This window comes from Phyllostomus hastatus, unplaced genomic scaffold (genome assembly GCF_019186645.2).
Source record: "Phyllostomus hastatus isolate PE091 unplaced genomic scaffold, TTU_PhHast_1.1 phas_contig_147, whole genome shotgun sequence".
Lineage (NCBI taxonomy): Eukaryota > Metazoa > Chordata > Mammalia > Chiroptera > Phyllostomidae > Phyllostomus > Phyllostomus hastatus.
This window is the reverse complement of record NW_025333603.1, coordinates 10371519-10396400: the sequence shown is the minus strand read 5'-3', so window position 1 is coordinate 10396400 and position 24882 is coordinate 10371519. Positions and strand designations below refer to the sequence as shown.

At 39.1% G+C, this 24882-nt stretch overlaps 1 protein-coding gene across 1 annotated transcript; it reads left to right on the top strand.

Annotated features, from left to right (window-relative positions):
• Positions 1–410: 410 nt before the first annotated feature.
• Positions 411–23178, top strand: LOC123830945 (cytochrome P450 4X1-like). Its single transcript, XM_045857572.1, has 12 exons — positions 411–705; positions 2736–2877; positions 4045–4089; positions 5446–5573; positions 7346–7473; positions 7556–7710; positions 12550–12656; positions 13218–13408; positions 18325–18458; positions 20578–20642; positions 22041–22123; positions 22923–23178. Exons 1-12 carry the CDS (start codon positions 529–531, stop codon positions 23089–23091), a joined length of 1524 nt encoding a protein of 507 aa, XP_045713528.1. The 5' UTR covers positions 411–528; the 3' UTR covers positions 23092–23178.
• Positions 23179–24882: the final 1704 nt, after the last annotated feature.

Here is a 24882-nt window from a genome sequence, read left to right as displayed (position 1 = left end):
CAAGCACACCACTGGACAGGCCACACTATATAAATGTAATGGTTATTCATGCCCACCAGCACACAGAACCCTGTGGGTTTTGATAAAATGTCAGATTAGAAAAGAAGGTCTTTGGGCATAGCAGTTTATTTTTCTTTGCACAGCAGTTTTGCATAGCATTTACTTGTGGCAATGAAGAAAAAAGGATGACCTCGACCTTGGCATTATTTCAACACCTAGATTCAAATCTCCCTTGATTGAAGACTGTCCCGTTTGAAATGTGTCACTCCAGGACTGTATAAGATGTCCGCCTAAATGGAGGTTTGCATCAGTTGATAAAGGCTTAGAAATCCGGAACCTTGAGCCTGCCTCCTCTGGCCAAGCCTGAGCTGCTACTTCCACCACTCTTCCTCTTGCCCAGGGAAGGAGGGAGCTTCCCGGGAGCACAGAGACGCAGTGGCCTGGGTGATCCTCCCCAACCACCAGGCTTGGAAAGATCACCCTCTCCCGGGATCCCCGGAGACTGCCTGCAATCAGCAGTGCCCAGTCATGGAGTTCGCCTGGCTGGACACGAGCTGGGCGAGGCCCTTTTACCTGGCGTTCGTGTTCTTCTTGACCCTGGGGCTGCTGCAGGCCATCAAGCTCTACCTGCGGAGGGAGCAGCTGCTGCGAGATCTGCGCGCCTTTCCCGGTCCAACCCCGCACTGGTTCACCGGGAACCAGAAGGTAGACGGAAGGGCGGGGGCGAGGGAGGATGCTGGAAACGCGGAGGACAGAGAGGTGACTGTGTCCTTCCCTTTCTCCATCCTCCCCTGCCGCACAGACCTCTCTGGCCCAGCCAATGGCTCTCCGTGTCTTTTCCCTGTGCTAGTCTTGCTCCCTCACAGCCCTAAGGGAAAGGGACACACCCTGGAGCCATTAGACCGGAAGCTTCAGTGGCCAAAGGAGGTATTTCAAAAGCCTGATTGTGGAGAAAGAAAGCTCGGCATAATTCTAGACTGTTTCTGCTTCACTCAGCTCTTGCGCATATGCACTGCATTTTAAAAAGGCTTCCACATATGTTGTTAAATTTTTAAAGTGTTATCCTAAATAATATTTATTAATTGCAGAAAATTTGCAAAATTAGACGCAAAAGTTGCAACCTTAATCCATTCCAACTACAGAAAATTAACCTTCATTTCCTAAGATTCTTGTGAAGCAGGGAACAACCCCAGCCAATCACTAAAAAATTATTGACTGGTTTGAATTTGTAGTGTAGAGGAAGGCTGGTACCTTTTGGTCTACCCTGACTCTAAATCCACTCCCAACCCTGACTCCTTGTTTTATTAAAAACAAACTACTAATTCTTTTCAATGCATTATTTTCTACAACCATGTAGAAAACAAAAGGTGAGTTACAAAGCACTCTTACACTAATACTAGCTTTTATAATTGCCTATGCATTTACCTTTATTGAGATCTTTATTTCTTCACATGGCTTTGGATTTCTTCATGTGGCACACAGCTGACACACAGTTGTCTGAACTAGATTAAGATAGATTATGCGCATCAAACTACAATAAATCCTGTATTTTCACCTTAGGCAGTAATTTGGATGTCTTCCTTTTTGAAACCTTACACTAGTGTGGACTCTGGTCAAATGTGTTGAGTCCTTTTTCACACCAGCCTGGGGCATTTAGGCTGACATCAAAGTAGGGAAGAATCACTGGCTAATTGAAATGTTTTCAGTTGTCAACAGTGGAGAGAGATCAGACTGGCCATGATGCAGGGTTTTTGGGGGGTTTTTTTTGGTTTGTGTTTGTTTGTTTGTTTTTAGAGATGGGGAAATAAGGAGAAAGACAGGTAGAAAAACATAGCTATGAAAAGGGACTGACTGAACTTGCAATTTAGGCATGTACCCTGGCCAAGAATCAAACATGTGACCTTTCTCTTTGCGGGACAACACCCAATCAGCTGAGCCACACCAGTCAGGACTGTGATGCAATTAGTTTAAACACTCTTCTTCCCTATCTTTCTTCTGTTCATCAGGGTAGAATAGGCATGACAGTTTACTTACTGTGAGGACATGATGCTTGAATAAGGGCTACACAGGGACAGGTGGAACAGTTCATAGGAAGAGATGGTAGTAGCTGAGAGTTTTGCATTGGAATTTCCTTCAAGTTTTACACACTTGTATAACTGAATCTCCTGCTGTTATGTGGCAAAAGAATTGAATTTTCTTCTTAGATGGAATTGGTGTGTATTTAGAGAGAAGCATTTACTATTAAGTCATTAAGGAAAAATCACTCACCAACAATTAGAGAGAGGTAAAGGGGGAGGGAATGGTGAGGAGGATGGTGGTCATGTTCAACCTGCTACTAGTTAGTTTTCCACATGGGAAAAAAATCTTTTGCAGTTTCCATATGCCACTCCTAATCCAAGTGTGTGACCTTGGCAGGTGAGGCAGGGTATGTGACTTGGCTCCCTTCACCCTCTCAGTTGGGAAAACAGCTCACAGTGTATGTCATTTGACAGAGACTTGGTCTGGGGATAGGACATGTATTTATATTGGGAAGATACGTAAACTATCCTTGTTTAGAATTTTTTATACTCCAAGCTTAGAAATCCCAAGGAAAGCATATTCACCCACTTCCAGAAAAGGGGTCAGGGCCCCCTGCCTGGTGACCTTATCCAAGCCCTGAACTCACTTTAGTCTGCACAAGCACATGAGTCTAGACTGGCTGGCATCTCTGATTTCCCTTGCTTTTTCCATTGCAGTTAGTTCTGGATGGCAACTTGGAGGAACTTGAGGAGGTTGTTGGAAAATACCCGTGTGCCTTTCCCATCTGGCTTGGGCCTTTTCAGGCATTTTTCTATATCTGTGACCCAGACTATGCAAGGACATTTCTGAGCAGAACAGGTAAGACAAGGAGTGACTCTCAGGAACTTCATCCTCCTAAGAGTGATATGCATAAGCCACCAGCAGGATTCCAAAGGAATTCTGCAGCAATGACTAGTATTGGGCCTTCAAGAGACACTGGAGTAAGTGTGAAGAGGTTTCCCACCAATCCTGAAGGGTATTCCCATGTCAGCCCCCTGTCCCTGTCTAGTTCAAATTCTCATAGGCCCTTTTAGGTGACTGTATCTTAAAGCCCAGCTGGCACCACCAGATCACCAGAGGCTTTCTTTCCTTCTTTGGTTTTGTGACTTCAGTGTCAGCCACAGTCTCCACCCCCGGCCCCTTTCTTGCTCAGGAGTCTTCAGAAGGATTCCGAGGTAGCTCTGCCTATGCTGGTTCAGTATGTAACCCTGAAGACCAGATCATGACTTTACTCAGTCTAACCTCCTCAAAATGGTCCAAATTTTGTGTTTTGCATATTTCTCAACTGTGTTTCCTTTTGGAGCTGAGTCCTTTGACTCCCGCATCCAATTCTTTTTCAAGGCTTCCATGGTACATTATCTCATAGCACAGCATTTAAATGTCCAGTCTTTGCTCCATCAACTTTGTAAATTAAGGTCCAATATTTAAACCTTTCTTCCCTGTGCCATTGTCTCCATCACTCTTAGCAAAACCTCATAAAAGAAAACAGGCTTTCCCATGTTTCCTGTTTCCCCAGTTCTCTTGGATTGGTCTCATGGTCACCTCTTAAAGGGCTAGAGCTGTAAAACACATCCATGTTAGAGTTCATGAGAACCCCAATAGGCATTTGTACTTTACTTCCTGGTGTGTCTCCAACCCCTGTGGTAATAGGTAATTTGCTTTCCAAGAAACATATGATAGGTTGTCCCAACTCCTGTTCTGAAACTTTTGTAACCTATGAATAATCTCTATGTGTGTGGTAGGAAGTGTAAAGGAGGAGAAGATCTGGGTTTGTGTACCTGTCTGACTCATGGACCTCCTCTCTGATTCCTGAACCTAGACTTTGGCCATCTGCTTCAACCCCTGCACCTGCCAAGGGCTGCAGGGAGTAAGCCCTGGGCTTCATTTTGCTATTTGTGGTTAATGCAGGCAAATGAGGAGAATCTTCACTAACTATGATAACTTTCCTCTAATGCTGTCTTTTGTTTCTGCTGGTTTACTCTGCAGATCCCAAGTCCAAGTACTTATACAAGTTCTTGATTCCATTAATCGGTATGTATGTTTAACTGAAAGGAGTGACGCACTCTCTTGCTAGAAGCCCCCTATCTATAGTAGAGAACTCCAAAGGAACTCAAGTCAGAATTCAAAAGCATTAAGAGTATGGTAGATCTACACTTCAGGTTATCTAGGGGGAAGGTCAAGAGGGCATGCTAAGGTCAACACAGCTCAACTTCCTAGGAAGCCTCCTTGTCCATTTCTCCCCCTAAAATCTCATTCTCAAGACATAAATGTGTGTATTGTCTCATTTTTGTCTTTCAAATTGCAGCTTCACCATCCACATTCTTTATGTTATCCTTTCTTCTCTCTTGTTTTCTTGTCTCCTTCCCTTTCTTTTTGGAGTTCCCTATTTCTGCATGCAAATCAGTACAATTTTGCCCTAAAGTAGTTTGTAAATATTCTATGAGCATTTAAATTAAGACTTTCAGTCATATATTTGATGTTTATGTTAGAGAAAAAAGGAATTAAATGAAAGAATATGTGTTTTGTAGTTATAGCTACTCGGATTTGAATCCTGTTCCCCCTTCCCACTGATGAGTATGGTCTTTGGAAAGTCAATTAATCTCCCTAAGCCTCTGTTTCCTCACCTTTAAAAATAAGGAAGAGAGTCACATCTCCAGAGTGTTGTGAAGATTAAATGAAACACACATTCATGTAAGGCATTGCAAGGCTGGTATATTTTAAACCCTCAGTGAATGATGGCCATTATATATCCATAAGCTTTAACGTTCTTTTAAAGTCAAATCTTTAATCACCCTCCTGGTGCAGAATATTTGAGGCATTAGCCTTAATGAGTGTTTCCACTTCGTATCATTTATGAGTGTGAAGCACAGCTTAGGGCTTCAGGAGGAGATATCTGGGGTCATAATGGGAACTCTTGTCTAGTTCTTTGTGAAATTTATGTTCATTCTGTGGTTGGGATTGGTTTAGAGTGAGATAAGGTGAATATTTCCTTTGTTTCTACTGTCAGCTAAATATCAGGCTGGTGCTTTATATATACCTTCATTTAATAAACCAAACAATGAAGTAGATATTTATCACACTTGATCATTGAGAAAACCAAGCATCAGGAAGTTTAAGTGACTTACCTAATAAATACATGGGTAGTAACTGATGATTTCAGGATGAACACTCTCATAAGGCTTCATAAAGTGGGTTTTTTTCTGGCAGTGCTAAATACATTCATCCCAGGTATAAACATCAAAATTTACTTTGATCTTAAAATATGAGCACTATTTAATATTCTACTATGTTGTGTTTGTGTATCATGGTCACATTATGGTGTGTGTCCCTCACCTCTCCTTGACCATACCTTCTAATAAAATGCTTTTGTGCCTTTTATTTCTCAAGGAGAAGGACTACTGAACCTAAATGGGCCCATGTGGTTCCAGCACCGACATCTAATAACTCCTGCATTTAATTTTAATATTTTGAGATCCCATGTCAATGTGTTGACCCAGACTGTGAACATAATGCTGGTAGGTAAAGGGATAATAGTGTTGTGATGTGTTGCAAAATACTTCTAACAGGGATTGGATTACACATGTGTTTAGTGGGTAGTGAAATTCAAAGGGGAATGATTTCTAGAAATTATCCTATGTACAAGTACCCACTAGCAACAGTTTGTATATATACCTTTGCTACGGTCTTTTGGGTGATAAAAAAAAGATGATGGTCTGGTTTTTCTTAGGTATATTTTGAGAACCTATGGAAATAAATCAAAGTAGTAAGATTCAAATGGTAAATGCTCTGAGTGACAGCCAGAAAAATTGAAGGAGCTATAATAGCTTCAGATTCAGAGGAGACTCAGATTTATCATGAAACATGAGCTGGACTTGAATACGTGAATAATATGGATGAGGAATTTAGGCAGAGCGAGTTAGCATGACCAAAGTGTTGGTGGTTGGAATGAACTTGCCTGATGGCCATAAATGACTGGACAAATGACTAAGTGTCTATATTACAGTCAGAGATGTGAGTTTCCTCTTGTAGATAACAGAGGATCATTAAGAGGTGACCTGCACTCTTCCAAGGGGACAGGAGGATGCAGAGGAGTGTTCCTATGGGCAGTCCCTGATGCATACATGAGTTCTATTCTAAAGGCCCCCTTGTACATGGTAACATTTTAGATTGTACTTATTTAAAAATCATACAAATCATGCATTAATATAATATAGTTTCATCATAAACACTTCCTACAACACAAACAAAGCCAAAGTTTTTTCTGCCTTCATCAGCAAGCCTATTCCTTTCCACAAGAGAAACCTACTGATTGGCTGGGTTCTCAGCCTCCCTCACAAAGGTGAATCTAACCTCAAGTCTGCTGGAACTATGGTGCAAGTGAGTACCAGTGTGAACTGTCCAGGCAGAGAACTTGAGGTACAGGTTAGAGTGGGAGAGGGCATGCTCTTCTGATTCAGGCGTTATTCCAGTTAACGCACTATTGCGTGTCGCCCAGTGGGAGTATTTGAGTTTATCTCCATTTTAATAAACATTTCTGTCTCCCTTCTAGGTCCCACATTTCCCTGAAATTCCTGTCAGAGCTCTTCCCTCTGCTGAATTGTGCCAAAGTGCCTCCAGCTTAGAGCCTCCACTTTGCTCTCATTTCTTGTAAACTCACTTTTGTACTCAGTAAAACTTACATAATTCAGGGTGAAAGCAATTGACTAACAGTTGACACTTAGGTAAAAGCAAGAAAACTATCTCTTTGCCTTTTCTTGTGTGGCCTTCAAATCCTTAGCATGTAGCTGTAGGCAGAGGTACTCAAATGTCAGTTGATCTGAACTTACACATTGAGATTTATTTGTATTTTTCACTTTAATGCCCCCAAGTTTAAGTGTGCTTATGGTGGTTGAGAATAGTGATGGATGGGTTATGTAACTGTTTGGAAACTAAAGATAGAGGAAGCCCTGGGGAGCCCCTTGTAATTACAGGTCTTGTACCAGAGATTATCTGTTTTAATGGAACTCTGTTCTGTTTCAAAGCAGAGCTATTGAAATAATTGACAGGCCAATGATACTTAACTCAGCCATTTACTGGGTACCTCTTGTGTTCCATGCTCTTTCTTGCCCAGTGGGATGAGTGTTTTCCCTGTTAATAATGCCAAGTAAACAGCTTACTTGCCTGTGTGGATTTTGGCTCCTGCTAGGTCAGGTTTGTCTCTATTTCGGCTTAAGGGCAGGGTCAAGGAGAGGTCTTCAGATACAGATACTTTGATGGTGATGTTGTTCATCTTGACTTCCTGTATCAGAGTAAATGGGAGAAGATGTGCGGCACTCAAAATACACTTGTGGAGGTCTCTAGGGACATCAGCTTGATGACTCTGGATACACTCATGAAATGTACCTTCAGCAAAGAGACCAATTGCCAGATAAACAGGTCAGTAACAGGAGGGCAAAAAAGACACTTGTTTGCCATCATCTAAGTCACTTATTGACATTTATCCCCACTTTGTCTCCAGCTCCCATGATGAATATGTCAATGCACTATCTGAAGTTTCCAAAATTATCTCTAAATGCTTGTACACTTCCTTGCTTCACTATGACATGATTTTCAAATTCACCACAGCTTACCGCCGCCTACAGAAGATAGCCAACATTCTGAATCAGTACACAGGTATTTCTAAGGTCTGAGTTACCCAAATGTATCCTTTGTCATAACCGTGTTGTGTCTGTGTATAGGAGCAGACTTCAGTGTGAAAACAGAAAGCATTCTTGTTCTTAATGGAGCTTTGATATGGACATTGCTCCAATGGAATGCAAGTCCTTTAGAAGAGCTTGCTATATCCACAGTTGTGGTCTTATGAGAAGTTTTCAACATTATATAATTTTTGTTTTGCACAACTCTTATTAACACAAATATAATATAACAGGTGGGTACTTACTATTTCAAAACATAAATAGCATTTAGCTTTTTGCACCATGATTGCAGTAGTAATGAAAAGTGAAAAACATTCATGTAACATAGGAATGATTAGGGGAAAAGAATAAATGGGGACATATGTTCAAAAAAGGGGAAAATGAGGAGTGGTCCAATGGGTGTAAAGTTTGAGTTATGGAAGATGACTAAGTTCTAGAGAGCTGCTCTACACCATGGTGCCTATAGTTAACAATACTGTATTGTACACTTAAAAGTGTGTTAAGTGGGTAAATCCCAGAATAAACACTCTTACTAGCATAAAAAAAATAAAATGAAGTTAAAAAAAGAAGGGTTCAAAATAGCTTTAACAAAATGTAAACCTAAAAGTGAAAGCGATTAAATTTTCTAAGCAATTCAACTAGGTCATTAGTAGGTCACTAGCTAGGACATTACTTTTAGTGAACACCATAGTACAGAATGTTTACCAAGCAGTTAATTCATCCTACTTTAGCCCCAGCACTTACCAGCAGTGTGACTTTGGGCACGTTATTTACAGCTTTCCCACAGTCTCATCTGTAAAATGAGGATAAAAGAGGACCTAGCTCATAGGTTTGTGGTGATGATTAAATATGTTAATATATTTAAAGTACTTCAGACAATTCCTGGAACTGCATAAATGGAAACATAGAAGATTTTCCCCTAGGAAATTTGCAAGGTATATCCTTTATCAGATAGTTCATTGATGAAAATCTTCCATTCACTAGGTTGCCTTTTCGTTTTGTTCATGGTTTGTTTTGCTGTGCAAAAACTTATTTGTTTGCTATAATCCTATTTATTTATTTTTTATTTTGTTGTTTTCCCAAGCAAAATAATCAGAAAACATTACTAAAAGCAATGCCACAGTATTTACCACCTATGTTTTCTTCCGTCAGTTTTATGGTTTCAGGTCTATCATTTAAGTCTTTAATCCATTTTGATAAGTTGGTCTAGTTTCATTTTTTTATATGTATCTGTCCAGTTTTCCCAAAGTCACTTACTGAATAGACTGTCTTTACCCCATTGTATATTTTTGCCTCCTTTTTTACAGATTAATCGATCACATAGGCATGGGATTATTTCTGGGCTCTCTATTCTGTTCCATGAATCTATGTGTTTGGTTTTGCCAGTATCATGCTGCTTTGATTACTAGAGCTTTCTGCTATAGTTTGATATCAGGTAGAGTGTACCTCCAATGTTGTTCTTCCTCAAAATTATTGTTACTATTTGAGGTCTTTTGTGGTTCCTTATATATTTTGGGATTATTTATTTTAGTTTAATAAAAAATGCCATTGATAGTTTGATAAGGATTGCATTAAATCTATAGATTGCTTTGGTCAGCATGAACATTTTAAAGATGTTAAATCTTCCTATCCATGTGCACAATATATGTTTCCATTTATTTGGATCTTCTTCAATTTGTTTCTTCAGTGTTTTATAATTTTCCAAGTACATGCATTTTACCTCCCTGGTTAAATTTATTTCTGGGTATATTATCTTTTTTTATTAGTTTTAAATGGGTTTGTTTTCTTAACTTCTCTTTCTGATAGTTCATTATTGCTATATAAAAATACAACCAATTTCTGAATAGTAATTTTTCATCTCATGATTTTACTGAATTTATTCCTCAGTTCCAAGAGTTTTGTTTCTTTGCATGTGTAAAAATTTTAGGATTTTTCTATGATGTATCTACAAATAATGGCAGTTTTACTTCTTCCTGTCCATTTTGAATGCCTTTTATTTTATTTTGTATGATTGCTTTAGCTAGGACTTTAAGTGCTATGTTGAATAGAAGTGATGAAAGTGGGCATCCTCGTCCTGTTTCTGATTTTAAGGACAACACTTTTACCTTTTCACTGTTGAGTATTATGTTAGCTGTGGGTTTGTCACATTTGGCCTTCATTATGGTAACGTATGTTTTCTTTGTTCCTACTCTGTTGAGAGTTTTTGTTATAAATGGATGCTGGATTTTGCCAAAAAGCTTTTTCAGCATCTTTTTATATGATCATATAATTTTATCATTCATTTTGTTTACGTGATATACAGTATTAATTGATTTGGAAATGTACTGGCCTTTCATCCGAGGAGTAAATTCCACTTGGTCATCGCATATGACCTCTTTAATGTGTTATTGAATGAAATTTGCTTATATTTTGTTGAATATTTGCATCTATGTTCATCAGGGATATTGGCCTCTTTTGTAAAGTCTTTGTGTGCTTTTGGAATTCCAGTAATGCTGGCTTCATAAAATGAGCTTGGGTGCTTTCTCTCCTCTTCAGTTTTTAGGAATAGTTCAAGAAGGTAAGGTGTTCTTCTTTGAATGTTTGGTACAATACACATACGAAAGCATTTGGGCATTTGTTTTTTGGGGGGAGGGAGTTTTTTGATTACTGCTTTGATTTCATTAGTTGTCATCAGTCTGGTCAGATGTTCTTCTTGCTTCAGTCTTGGAAGATTGTATGTTTCTAGGAATTCATGCATTTCTTCTAGGTTGTCCAGTTTGTTGGCATATAACTGTTCATGGTGGTTTCTTATAACCTTTTGTGTTTCTGTGGTGTCAGTTGTCACTTCTCATCTTTTATTTCTGAGTTTATTTATTTGAATTCTCTCTTTTTTCTTGATCAGTCTGGCTAAAGGTTTATGAATTTTGTTTATCTTTTCAAAGAATCAGCATTGGTTTCATTGATCTTTCAGATTGTTTTTTAGATTCTATTTCCTTTATTTCCACTCTGATCATTATTATTTCATCCTTCTACTCATTTTGTGCTGTGATAGTTGTTCTTTCTCTTGTTGCTTTAGGTGTAAGTTTAGGTTGTTTATTTGATGCATTTCTTGTTTCTTGAGTAAAGCCTGTATTGCTATGAGTTTCCTTCTTAGAACCACATTGGCTGTGTCCCATAGGTTTGGAGTCATTGTGTTTTCATTAAAATTTTTCTCAAGAAATGTTTTGCATTTATCCTTCATCTTGCTGTTAACCCATTCATTTTTCAGTAGCATGTTATTTAACTTCCATGTTGGTGTGATTTTTAGTTTTCTTCTTGTACTTGATTTCTAATTTCATACCATTGTGATCAAAGAAACTGTCCAATATGATTTCACCTTTCTTAAACTTATTGGGACCTGTTTTGTGTTCTAGGATTTGGTCAATCCTAGAAAATATTCCCTGTGTGCTTAAAAAACAATGTACGAGAAAAAAATATTCTGCTTGCTTTGGGGTGAAATATTTTTAAAATATCTGTTAAATTCCTCTAGTCTAATGTGACATTTAGGGCCACTGATTCCTTGTTGATTTTCTGTCTGGATGATCTGTCCATTGCTGTCAGTAGGGCATTAAAGTCCCCTACTATGATTGTATTACTGCTGGTCACTCCCTTTATATCTGTCATTATTTGCTTTATATTTAGTTGCTCTTGTGTTGTGTACGTAAATGTTTACAAGGGTTATATCTTCACTTTGGACTGATCCTTTATCTTTGTCTCATGTTACAGCATTTCTTTTAAAGTCTATTTTGTCTGATACAAATATTGCTACCTCATGTCTGCTTTTGAACTCTGCATCCAGTAGCTTCTTTACCTTCATTTTTACTTCTTTTTCTGACGATTTCTTTTGTTCTGTCATTTGGAGCATGTTTCTTTTCCCCTACTTTGTCTGCCTTTTTGTGTTTCTCTCTGTGTATTGCATTGATCTGCTATGTCTCCCAATCTTGGTATCATGGTCTTATGTAGTTGATGTCTTATGGGACTCAGGGACACACTTTTCCTGATCACCTGAACCAGGTGCTCTAGAAATGTCTTTTGTGTGGGTTATGTGAGCCCTCTGGTTGTAATTGAGTCTTAGTTGCTATTGGCCCATCCATGTCCTTCCCAATTCTTAACTACTACCTATGGGTTTGGAACCAAGTGGTTTCTTGTCTCAACCCCTCCAACCAGTCTCAATGTGTCCCCTTTTTGTTTTTCACTTTTTTAAGTTCTTGTTCAAGTACAGTTGTATCCACTTCCCCCTTACTGTTATCCCTCACCCCAGCCATCTCCATCTCCCACCCCTGATCCCAACCCCCCTTGGTTTTGTCCATGTGTCCTTCATATATGTTCCTGAAAACCCTTACCCCTTTTCCTTCCATTATCCCCTCCCACCTCCCCCTGGTCACTGTCAGTTTGTTCTTAATTTCAATGTCTCTGGATATATTTTGCTTGCTCCTTCTTTATATCCTTGGTTATAAGACTTCTGTTCAGCTAATATTCAGGTGGTTCTCAAGGGTGGTTGTTCTATAATTTAGTTGTAATTTTGAGGTAGTGATGGGAGGAGGCAAGCACAGCATTTACTTACTAGACCAACTCAACTAGAAGCATCTGTTTCTGGAACTTTGATCAAATAATGTCATTTGATAGAAAAATAAACATCTGCAAAAATTAAATCTGGTTAAATAGGTATACCCACTCTTACCTCAGGAAATTAGGCAAGATTTGAATCTATTATGGGCCATGGCTAGCTCTACATTTTATTTTATTTTGATTTACTTTGTTGTCACTTTAGTAATGGTGGATTATTATTCTACCACAGAGCTGATTATCCAAGACAGAAGGAAATCCTTCAAGGATAAGAAGGAACAGGGTAACACTGAGAAAAGGAAGTATCAGGATTTTCTGGATGTTATCCTTTCTGCCCAGGTAAATGTTTCAAATTTGAGCCTGCTCATATGTCCAGATAATTGTGTGGGTAGGTGGGTGAGTGGAAGGAAAGGAGAGAAAAGCAAAACTGATCAACTAAATTTAACAATGCTTTTGGATTGATGGGTTGGCTCCATAAAATTTGACGTAAAGATAGAATTCTGCAACTTTGTCACTAGAGAAAATCAGATAAGGCTAAATATTTTTATTGATTTGACAGGTTTGGTGACTACCAGAAAGATCCATGATAGTTTAGTAAAATAAGAAAATGTGTCACAGAGTAAGCTGATAAAATATTGATGATGAGGTGCTGGAAAATCTGGATAAATGTATCAGGATGATTGTAGGAACTCTTTGCAAGACCTGCTTTCCTTACCTAACTTTGGTCCTGTCTATGCTATGAGCAAAGTGTGTTTCATAGTGTCTATTTTTTTGGACCAAATTGAAATTAAAACTGTCATTGGAAATGCCATTTTTTTCCCTTCAGACCATTATTTTGGCTGGGGCTCCAAACATCTATAAACTGAAATTGCATGAAACTATCTCTATTCTACTTTCTAGGCTGAAAATTACAACATCTTCTCAGATACCGACCTGCACTCTGAAGTGAACACATTCATGGTGGCAGGGCAAGACACCGTAGGAGGGGCCATTGCCTGGCTGCTTTACCACCTGGCTCAGAACCCTGAGCATCAGAAGAGATGCCGGGAAGAGATCAGGGGCATCCTGGGGGATGGATCTTCTATCACCTGGTAAGATCTGCCTCCCTATACATTTCATCCTGGGTTTCCTCCTGGGATTTTGTTTCATTCTTTTGTCTTCTGGTACACTGCTGACTGTAGTGCTTCAAAGCTTGTGTATGTGGCAGCAGAAGAGGCAGGCTACAATTCTGCTCTTTTTCTAAGGGGCTCAAAGTTATCCCTTTGCATTTTGTAAGCCAGGCTCATGCATTCATAAGTTATCTGTTTCATTGTTTTTGTATTCACTAGTGTGTGAAAGTCTGAGTTCTTTAACCCAGTGTCTGGTGTATTGCAAATGGGACTTGATCCTTAGACTTGCATGTAGAGCTTGAGTGGCAGGACTCAAGTGGGGCTACTCTTCTGAGAGACCTGAGTGAGCATCTGCGTCATTTAAGCCTCACTGTAGATATTCTCTCCCATCTCCTTATTCATTCCTCAGGTTTGACATTGGACTTTGAACATAGTACTAAATGATGTACACTGATGTTGAATTTACTAAATATGGATTGAGGACATTTTAAGTACTGAGGCATTAAAAAGACATGCAAGATATATTATGAGTCCTACCCTCAGTGAGCTCACACCCTAACACAGGAGACAAAACTTCCATACAGATAATTGTAGAATGGTATGGTAAGGGTGAGAGAGATGTGCTGGCTACCACAGAGACTTAGAAGACAGGTTCCTAAGTGGATATGGGGGCTCAGGGAGATTTCCTGGGAGATCTGATGCTTCAGATGCCTCTTATAGGATGGGTAATAGTTAGCCAGGTGGAAAACTTCAACTCCATTTTGCTAGGCTTGAGCATATCTTACTGTTAATGAAGCCCAGGTTTATGAAGTCTCTTAATTATGCTATTTGTAAATAATACACATATCCCTGATATAAACCACATTCTTCATCCTAGGTGGATAATTCACATAGCCTTGTTTCCTGGTCAAATGGGCAGAAAAATAGATAAGCTAAAGGCAACGCAACTCCATGATTAGAGGGAAAACATATTTTAAATGCAACAGTCTTCTCAATTAGAACATTTGTAAAGGAAAATTTGAATTTATATGGGTATAGTAGAGATCTCCCTTTTTATAACAAATAAATATTTCCTAGTATAAATTAAAGGCTTGAACTCTATAGCACAAAATGCAGTGTTGGTTAGTCACTTTTATTCATTCATTGAATTTAAAAAATTGTATACTATCTCCCAACATTAATTAGATTTTAATATGATTATTGTGGCTATATTTACAACTCAAAGAATGACCTTTCTCGTTATTATTTGGCTTATGTGAAATGTGAAAAACAATAACGAAAACCTTCCTGGTGAGAAAATAAAGTGCAAAGGATCTTTTAACAACAATTTATTTTAATCAGAGTAATGGCAATAATATTGTAGGGAATAAAATATGTTTTTATTAATGATATGGCCTTATAGTTACATTTAAGGAAATTTATACAGAGCATTCTGAGAACTGATGATTCCTTTAGACAAATAATAAAACCACACTGTGAAAAGGAACTTCTGGAAAAGCTGAGAAGTTGTTCAATGTCTCTGTTTGTCTCCTTATCAGCCCACTTCTGCTTTGGGTTAAAATTTCTGTCTTCTTTTTGCACCAGGGCCAAGATGGCCAACATTGTTTTTCTCAGTTATGCAAAGTTCCAGACTAAGCACATGACTCTTTTTGTTCTGGGCTCAAGGAGAAAAGAGTTCAAGATTAAAATTTTATACTACCAAATGGTCCAAACCTGTGTTCAAAATAAATAATCAGAAAAGCAAGTAAAGTAAGTAATATATGCAATCATTTTATTGAATCAACCTAGTTAGCTAGGATACAAATTAAAAACTTGATTCTTCTCCTGCCAACTCTTCAAACTTGCAGTGTGGCCTATTCTTCCTGTGTGAAATCTGTAGTGAATCTTACATATTCCAATTGATGGAAACCACAAGAGCAGTCTCATTCCAGTCATTAAGCTGTCTGATCCAGTGTAATATTAAAATCTTCAATTTCCTCTCCACATGGAGCATCTCTCTCTATCCCAGCTCAGTACTTTTTTTGGGTCTGGAAGCCACTGGTGGGTAAGGGACTATCGCTGACTCCTTCTCATTCACCAGCTCCTGCACCACCCTGATGTTTCTGACTCTTCCAGAAATGGTCCCAAAAGAGGAGGATAAGTGGGAAGCATGGCTGATACTATTGTGATCTTGCCCTCTGAGCTTGGTGCATATTCAAATGCTTCCTTTTCTTCTTAGTGGCTGCTTCTGTGGGTATTTTTAGAGATTCCCTCACTGGGACTTTGCAGAGGTGATTCATGGGGAAAGGAAATTCTTGTCTTTACAATTCTCTTCAAGGTGGTACCAGAGTTCTCCCTCTGGCCAGTTCATTGGCCAGTCCCATAGGACACACGGTAGCATTCTTGCTTTGTCTCTGTTGCTCTGTCCTGCCTCCCTGTCTGTCTGAGGGGCTTTCCTGTCAGTCCTATGACCCCCAGACTACAGGGAGCACATGTGAGATCACCTGAACAATAGTTTGAAACCCTCCTTTGCTTAATATGGGAGCGAACAACCTCCTCCATTTTCCACGGCACTTTGTCATTCCAACAATTCTCTTTGAAGGATTTCTTTTTTACTATCAAAACTTTTAACCCTCCTCTCTTCCATCCTTAGCCATCCTCTACACATTCATCATTTGTATGATGAGTTAAGTGTTGCAAAACTGGTTTTCAGGAATCTCCATAAGGAAATGCTTTACCAGTACTTTAGCACCTCACTTTATTTTTATTCTTTAATATATTTTATTGATTATGCTGTTACACTTGTCCCATTTTCATTTCTCCCTTTATTCCCTTCCACCCTGCACCCCTCTGCCCACCAGCACTCCCCTATGGTAGTTAAGGCCCATGGGTTGCACATATAAGTTCTTTGACTTCTCCATTTCCTATACTATTCTTAACCTCCCTCTGTCTATTTTGTAGCTACCAGTTCTGCTTATTATTCCCTGTACCTTTTCGTCCATTCTCCCCTCTCCCCCTCCCTGCTGATAACTCTAAATGTAATCCCCATTTTTATGACTCTGTTCCTGTTCTGGTTGTTTGCTTTGTTTTTGTTTTCTTTTAAGGTTCAGTAGTTGACAGTTGTGAGTTTGTTGTCATTTTACTGTTCATACTTTTGATCATCTTCTTTTTCTTAGATAAGTCCCTTTAACATTTCATATAATAAGGGCTTAGTGATGATGAACTCCTTTAACTTGACCTTATCTGGGAAGCACGTTATCTGTCCTTCCATTCTAAATGATAGCTTTTCTGGATAGAGTAATCTTGAATGTAGGTCCTTGCCTTCCATTGCTTTGAATACTTCTTTCCAGTCTCTTCTTGCCTGCAAGGTTTCTTTTGAGAAATCAGCTGATAGTCTTATGGGAACAGCTTTGTAGGTAACTGTCTCCTTTTATCTTGCTGCTTTTAAGAGTCTCTCCTTATCTTTAATCTTGGGTAATGTAATTATGATGTAATTTGGTGTGTGCTTCTTTGGGTCCAACTTGTTTGGAACTCTCTGAGCTTCGTGGACTTCCTAGAAGTCTATTTCCTTTGCCAGATTAGGTAAGCTCTCCTTCATTATTTTTTCAAATAAGTTTTCAATTCCTTGGTCTTCCTCTTCTCCTTCTGGCACTCCTATGATTTGGATGTTGGGACATTTAAAGTTGTCCTGGAGGTTCCTAAGCCTCTCCTCATTTTCAATTCTTGTTTCTTCATTGTGTTCCAGTTAAATGTTTATTTCTTACTTCTGGTCCAAACCATTTATGTGAGTCCTGGTTTTCCTCCCTTATCACTGTTGGTTCCCTGTACATTTTTCTTATTTCACTTCGCATAGGCTTCACTTCTTCCTCTATTTTGCTTCCATACTCAACCATTTCTGGAGCATCCTAATTACCAGTGCTTTCTACTCTGCATCTGATAAGTTGGCTGTCTCTTCATCGCTTATTTCTATTTTTGGAGCTTTGATCTGTTCTTTCATTTAGACCATATTTCTTCATCTTGGTGTATCTGTTATGTAGTAGGGAGTGGAGTTTATGTATTCAACAAGGTGGAGCAACCCACATTACCATGTTATGGCACTGTCTGTGGAGGAGGGATCAGACAGGGAACAATAGGGCTTTCTCAGCTCTCAACTGGCTTTCAGTCACTTCCCCCACTACCCACAAGCAAATTGGGCCCTTCTGGCGCTCATTCCTGGGTGAGCGGGTTTGTGTCATTCTAAGACCCTGCAGGTCTCTCCAACAAACTCTACTGTAAGGCTGGGAGTTTCTCTTGCAGCCACAATCCCCACAGCTTTTTACAGTCAGAGGTTTTTATGCTTTATTTCCCCACACTAGAACCCTGGGTTGCATGATCTCTCTTGCTGTCCAATTGTTCCTCCCCGTTTATCTGTACCCAAATATGGGACTGCCCGGTCCACCGGCTGCCTCTGCACCCTCCCTGTTCCACCAGCAGCCACCTTGCCCGGAATCCTCTCTACCCTGGCTTCCTGTCTTCACCCCTCCTACCAATCTGGATGAATGTTTCTTCTTTAACCTCTTGGTTGTCGGACTTTTATACAGTTCGATTTTCCAGCAGTTCTGGTTATTGCTTGTTTTAAAATTTGTCATGGCCCTTCTATTGGTTGTGCAAGGAGGAAAAGCGTATGTACCTATTCCTCCATCTTGTTGAGAGAACCTCACTTTATAATGAGGATATTTGGCACCTGTCTGGTTCTTCCTCTGGGACCTCAGTTGACCCTAAGGCAGGAGTCCCATTTTAACATTCTGTCACATACCAGATGGAAAAATAGTTTTAAGCTGAGGATGATATTGACCAGAGACAATTATAAAGAAGAAAAATTAGCATTTATAAGCTGGATATGGAGTCTGAGTTTCTTCCTCCTTCCCTTGTATTCACAGGGACCAGCTGGGTGAGATGTCATATACCACAATGTGTATCAAGGAGTCACTCCGACTGACACCTACAGTCACAGCCATTTCCAGAGAACTCAGGAAGCCCATAAGCTTCCCAGATGGACGCTCCTTGCCTGCAGGTCTTTGCATTATTTCCTTAAGCAGTTACTAGAGATGGTGGGATCCTAGGAATCACAGTAAAAGACCAGTGGGTTTTGCAGCTCTTGGAGAAGCCAAATGACAATCCTAAAGACACTGGTTAAGGTTGGGCACCTATTCAGTAAGAGCTCAATGGGCATTGCCTTGATCACATGGTCGTTGCAGAGACTTTCCCAAAGGCACATAACCATTTGCAGCAAGTTATACCCAGAGCCTGTGTTCCCAGAATCCAAACCCAGGGTTTTTCCCTTCTGGGACATTGTTTTTAATATAATGCTTGTTTGGCTGAGTTTGAGACCCAGGTAAGACTTCATGGGAGATGAACATCATTATTTATCTAGAAGACCCAAGGAAAGTTTCTGGCTTCTTCATCATCATCATATCACCCTAATAAGTGAGCAGCACTTAATACTTTACATAGAGTCTTCAAACATTTTATCTCATTTTCCCCTGGAACATGATCCTAGCAAACACTTTTATAGTCTTTCCTCTTGAAAAGCACTTTCAAATACTTTTGCAATAGCCAAAATTCCACTGGGAGGCCCAGTGTGCAGTGAGCAGAGCTAGAACTCATGCCAAGGTCCCCTGCCCAGAGACGAGGGCTCTCCAGGACAATATGGGTTTCTGTGCAGGGTGAGTGGGAGGCAGAATGTCACATGAGACATGCTTCACATGTCTGCTTCAGTGTTCTATTTATTCTTTCCCTTGGAAACAAGCCCACAGAGTTGCTTGTAGCAGACCCCGACAACCTGTTACTTACTGGGATGTTGTTGACAGATCAAAAATCAATTTACCAGAATTACTTCTGGTAGCCAAATAATCCTAAATTCTCTCTCCTCTGTCTTTTTTCTTTTAATCCCCCAACTACATAAATATTTGCAAAAATTTCCCCACCCTCTGTATAGGAACAGAAATTGTCCTTGGTATTGCATGAGGGAGTTATGGTTCTGTTCTCATGTCCCCAAACTGTCTCCAGTGGGTGTTTTATAATCTTTTAGTAGATATACAGTAGCCCCTCCCTATGTGTGATTTCATTTTCCCTGCTTCACTTACCTGCAATCATCTGGGGTCTGAAACTCTTAATTTACTTAATAATGGCCCCAAGGCACAAGAGTATTAATGCTGGCAATTTGGATATGCATAAAGAAAGTTGTAAAGTGTTTTTTTAAGGAGAAATGTGAAACTTCTCATAACCTGAATTTGCTGTGATCTGCCATAACCATAAATATTATATTTGTGGAATTGTAAAAATGGGAAAAGAAATTTGTATAGATTTTCTGTTGCACTTCACACTGCAAAAGTTATGGCCACATGCATAAACAGTGCTAGTTAAGATGGACAAGACTTTAAATTTGTGGGTGAAAGACATGAGCAGAAAACAAGTTCTGACTGATGGTAATATAGTATGCTAGAAAGCATTGAACCTATACAGAGACTTCTCCAAGTAGTCCCCTGAAATGAGTATGCTCAGCTGTTTCCTGAAAGTAAGAGATGTCTATACGAATTCAGGAATAGGTTTGGCATTTTTAATCTCACATCATCAGAAGAAGTGTGAGTACAGTACAAGGAGATATTTTGAGGGAGAGAGAAACCACATTCACATAACTGCTATTATAACATATTGCTATAATTGTCCTATTTTATTGTTAGTTGTTAATCTCCTACTATACCTAATTTGTAAATTAAACTTTATCATATGTATGTATTTATAGGTATAATCATGATATAATGAGGGTTCAGTGCCACCCACAGATTCAGGGTTTCACTAGAGCATCTTAGAGCATATCCCCATGGGGAAGGAAGGACTACAGCATAAACAATTTTCAGAGCTAACAGAAAACATAAGCATGTTTGACACAATACCATTTGCTCTTTAACACAGAATCATGTATTTAATTAGGTCAAGCTTTGAAAACTTAGGTGCCATCAAGCCTGATCTTCCCATGGGTCCTTCACTGCTGGCATCAGCCACAGCACACAGAGCTCTGCCAGGAGCCAGCTCCTTCCCTTCTAGAAGAAAAGTCTTAGTGAAGAGTGTTATAACAATAGCCCACTTCTTGCTGTTCTTTCTGCAATCAATTCTATCTTTCTGCTTCTCAGGAATGACAGTGGTTCTCAGTATATGGGGTCTTCACCACAACCCTGCCATCTGGGAAAACCCCAAGGTATGACTGTCTTACACATAAATACTTCAGAGAACTAGTGCTATACAATTCACTTTCTGTTAGCTAGGCATGGAATTGGCAAATGATACAGCAAACAAAAATAAACATAAAAACCAAAATTGTAAGTTTTCCACTAAGGGAATACTTGTCCTTTCCCCCTATTCCCACTTTATCTCTGCTTTGAATGAACAAATTGGCATAATGTCACACAGGCTGCCCTAAATGGCCACAGCCAGTTACTTAACAGGCTCTAGCAAGCACTTACCTAGATGTCTGCAAGAGTGTAGATGGTCAGCAGTAATTCAGGTGACTCAAACTCCCTTTTGCTGGAGGTAACAATCCCGAATCTGGCAGGTAATCAATGATCCCCTCAAGTTGGGCATTTGAGGCGAGTTTTATGAAGGAACTATTGATAAAAGTATGGGTTGGGGGTTTGGGAAAAGCAAAATGGAGCAAACAACTGCCACAGTGCTTACCACTGCTAGGCCTGATGAGATGTGGGAGAGAGGGTTACAAACCTGGAGAAAGAGAGCTCCCAGGGAAGGCCATCAGACAGGAGTGGTAGCTGTCAGTAGAGCATGCAGCCAACCTGAGACAGCCTGGCAGAGAAGGACCCAGGGAATAACTACCCCAAATGCTCTCTCCTCCCACCCTCCTATCAATGCCTTTTCTAACCCTACCCAACAGGATGACACATGGGTCAGCTTCCTAGAGCCCAGAGCAGGGAGGAGAGAGGACCTGGAGAGGCAAAAAGCAGATGGGTAGCATACCTGAGTTCCTTGATTCAATGTTCTGAAAAACTTGAAACACAACCTGTGTGAATGCTTCCTCTTATACAACTGCTGGGGTTAAAGTTGGGTTACATGTAATGGGAAGTTGAACTGCATAGCTCAGTAACAACTGATCACATAGTCATTTTCACTTGACTTCTCAGTAGGTGCTCTCTTACCTCTGAAGTGAAAAATAATACGACTGGACATAGTGTTTGTGCTTTCCCCTGACTTAGTCTGGGTAACACACTAGTGAATTGGAAAGCCGGGCAGGGTCATAGTTCTAGAGTTGCACTGTCCAGGGTGGTAGCCATTAGTCACATGGCTACTGACTACTTGGAATGTGGGTAGTCCAAACTGAGACATGCTAGAAAAATTCACACTGGAGTTTGAACATGCACGAAAAAATATGAAATATTTCTTTAATAATTCTTTATATTAGGTAGATGTTAGAATGATAATATTAAATAAATTCTATTATTAGTTCATTTTCCCCCTTCAAAACTGTGACTGCTTGGACACTTGAAATTATACCTGTGGTTCACAGCATATTTCTTTGAATCACAATATATATTTTTTTATTTCTTTGAATGTTGTTAATGGTGCTGGGGGTGCCCTCTTATTTCAGGTTTTTGACCCCTTGAGGTTTTCTCCAGAGAATTATAGTAAGAGACACACCCACTCCTTCTTGCCATTCTCAGCTGGACCAAGGTGAGGACAACTCAAAACTATTAAAAATTACACAAAAATGTTTACTTGGACACAGCATCTTTCCTTTAGCCCCTCAGCTCTATATGTTCTTCCATGAAATCCCTTTTTCTTACATGACCATGAAGAGATCTTGGTGCCTTGCTGAGCCTCTGAGATGGCCAGTCAGTCTCACAAAGCATACCCCATTCTCTGTCATATCCTGTATGGCTTTGCCTCAGCAAGCCTTCCCATGATGCAAGCTGTTGCTTGTAGACTCAATGAAGTCCACCCCCTGTGCAGATGGGCTGCCTTTATTCTTTTCTAAAAATAGAGAGAAATTTTTTAAACCTCAGCTTGATTGATGTATAATTAACATGTTGATATTGTAAGACCTTCAAAGTGTACATCATACTGTTTTCATATAGATATGCACTGTGGAAAGATTCCTCCCCATCCAGTTAATTATCACATCTTTCACCTCACATATTTATCTTTGTGTCTGTGTGTATGTGAAATATGCACTATTGTACAATCATAGTTTACCTCCTTAGCAAATAACAATTATACAATACAGTGCTACCATTGTAGTCACTATGTTTTACATCAGGTCCTCCCAGGAGAAACATTCCATGAGCAAGTCCAGGTACCACCTGGTTTAGGGAGGGCATCACATTGGGGCCTCCCAGGTCACATTCTTACAAGAAACAAGTAAACACAAAGCACTGAAGTTCATATGTCATTTGGAATGAAAATGTTTCTTTATTGTAAACATCGGACTTGTTATTTCATTACTTTGTGGATTTTCTCTTGGTGTCCACAGGAACTGCATTGGGCAGCACTTCGCCATGATTGAGTTAAAGGTGGCCATTGCCTTGATTCTACTCCGCTTCAAGGTGGCTCCAGACCCCACCAGGTCTCCTTCCCCCTCAGTTCAGGGTCTCCTGAAACCCAAGAATGGGATCCATTTGTACCTGAAAAAAATTTCCTAATATGAGAGCTCAGGGTACAATGATTATGTATATTTTATTTTAAAGTTAAGTTATGATTAATGCTATAAAAACATTGAGAGGAATCAAAGGGTGGTAGGAGGGTCATAGGTAGGTAGGAGGGGGTCTCTTATGTTCATGTTGTCATCTAATTAAAATGCCAGATAATTTTTTATTAATGGTAGCATTGATGATGGTAACCACTTTGCATGTGTAATCTCACTTAATTTCAACATCACCCTTATGATGTAGGAACTTCTTATTATCCATTAAAATATTTAAGTAAATGGTATACTGTTTTACCAGGTATTGTTGAGCATTTTGTTTGGTTTAAATATTTTATACTAATTTCACTTGTAATTACATATATAGATTACTATATACCAATATCAGATTTCATTTATAGATACAGATGTATATACACACAGATACATTCACACATGTATACACACCTACACACACACACAAACCATTATGACAAAGAAAAAAACAAAAATGATATTAATAATATATGCTGGAAAGCACTGGATAAGAATCAGCATTTAATAGTGATTCCAAAACCCTTTAGGAACTACTGGCTGGAGAAATTTTTCCAGGATTTGTAGAACCTGGAAGTCTACGGCCTTCATATTCATCAGTCACTACATCAGAGCATGCACCCCACAGCCAGGGCCATGGAAGGGCTGCCTGGCCACTGCCAGAGGCTTTAAGAAAAGAAAATGAAGACGTGCACACATATTGTAAAAGAAGAACAAAAACTGTCATTATTAAAGCCAAGAGGGAGTGACTGAAATTAGAGGGGGCTAAATATAGGTATATTTTGAGAGGCAGGAGGGTACCAATAATTTTAGACTTTGTCAGGCATGTGAACTAAAATTTTCAAGCATAACCCCTAAAGGACATAAATAAAATGTATCAATTCTAAGTCTGTAAAGTATAAAATAGGAAAAGGTAGAATATTTTTTTAAAACTCAATACATTTCCCCATAAAAGTGTAAAAAGAAAAGGAGGAAAAAAAGAACATAGGAAAGGAAGGACAGTCTGAAAACACCAAGATAGATGGTGGGAACAAATGCAAATATATCAATAATCACCAAGTATGGATAGAAGACAAGACACAGAAGCTCTCAGAGTGCATCTTTAGAATATAAGACATTCCTAAATCATAGGCTACAGAACTACTGAAAGTAAAAGGATGGTAAATACATGCCAGGAAATTGGATCCATAATATTATTGGCTATATTAATATTACAAAGTAAATTACATAAAAACAAAAATATCTGAGAGGGAGAAAAGAGACTTTGCACTAAAAAGAAAAATATTCAACATATCAGGAAATTATAAAAATTCTAAACATGTAAGCATACTTATAAAACCTCAAAACATAAATTAAAAATTGATAAAACTAAAGGGACACATAAAAAACCCACAATTTTGGTGGGGCACCTTAATGCACTTGCTCAAATATGAATAGACTTATAATATTTATAATTATAATACAGTAAAGATATACAAGATTCAATCTAACATAATTAACAGTTTTGATTTAATGAATATATAGAACTCAACATCCAGGAATTAGAAAGAATTCATACTTATGAAGATACAATGAATATTTATGAAAACTGAGCACATACAACACCATATAGCAATTCTCAAAATATTTCAAAGGATTGATTTAATATAAACCACATTGTCTGACAACAATGCAATTAAGTCATAAATCAGTAGCAAAAGGTAATGCATGCCTAGCTCCTATTCTTCCATGAAGCTGCAGCCCTAAATTATAATGA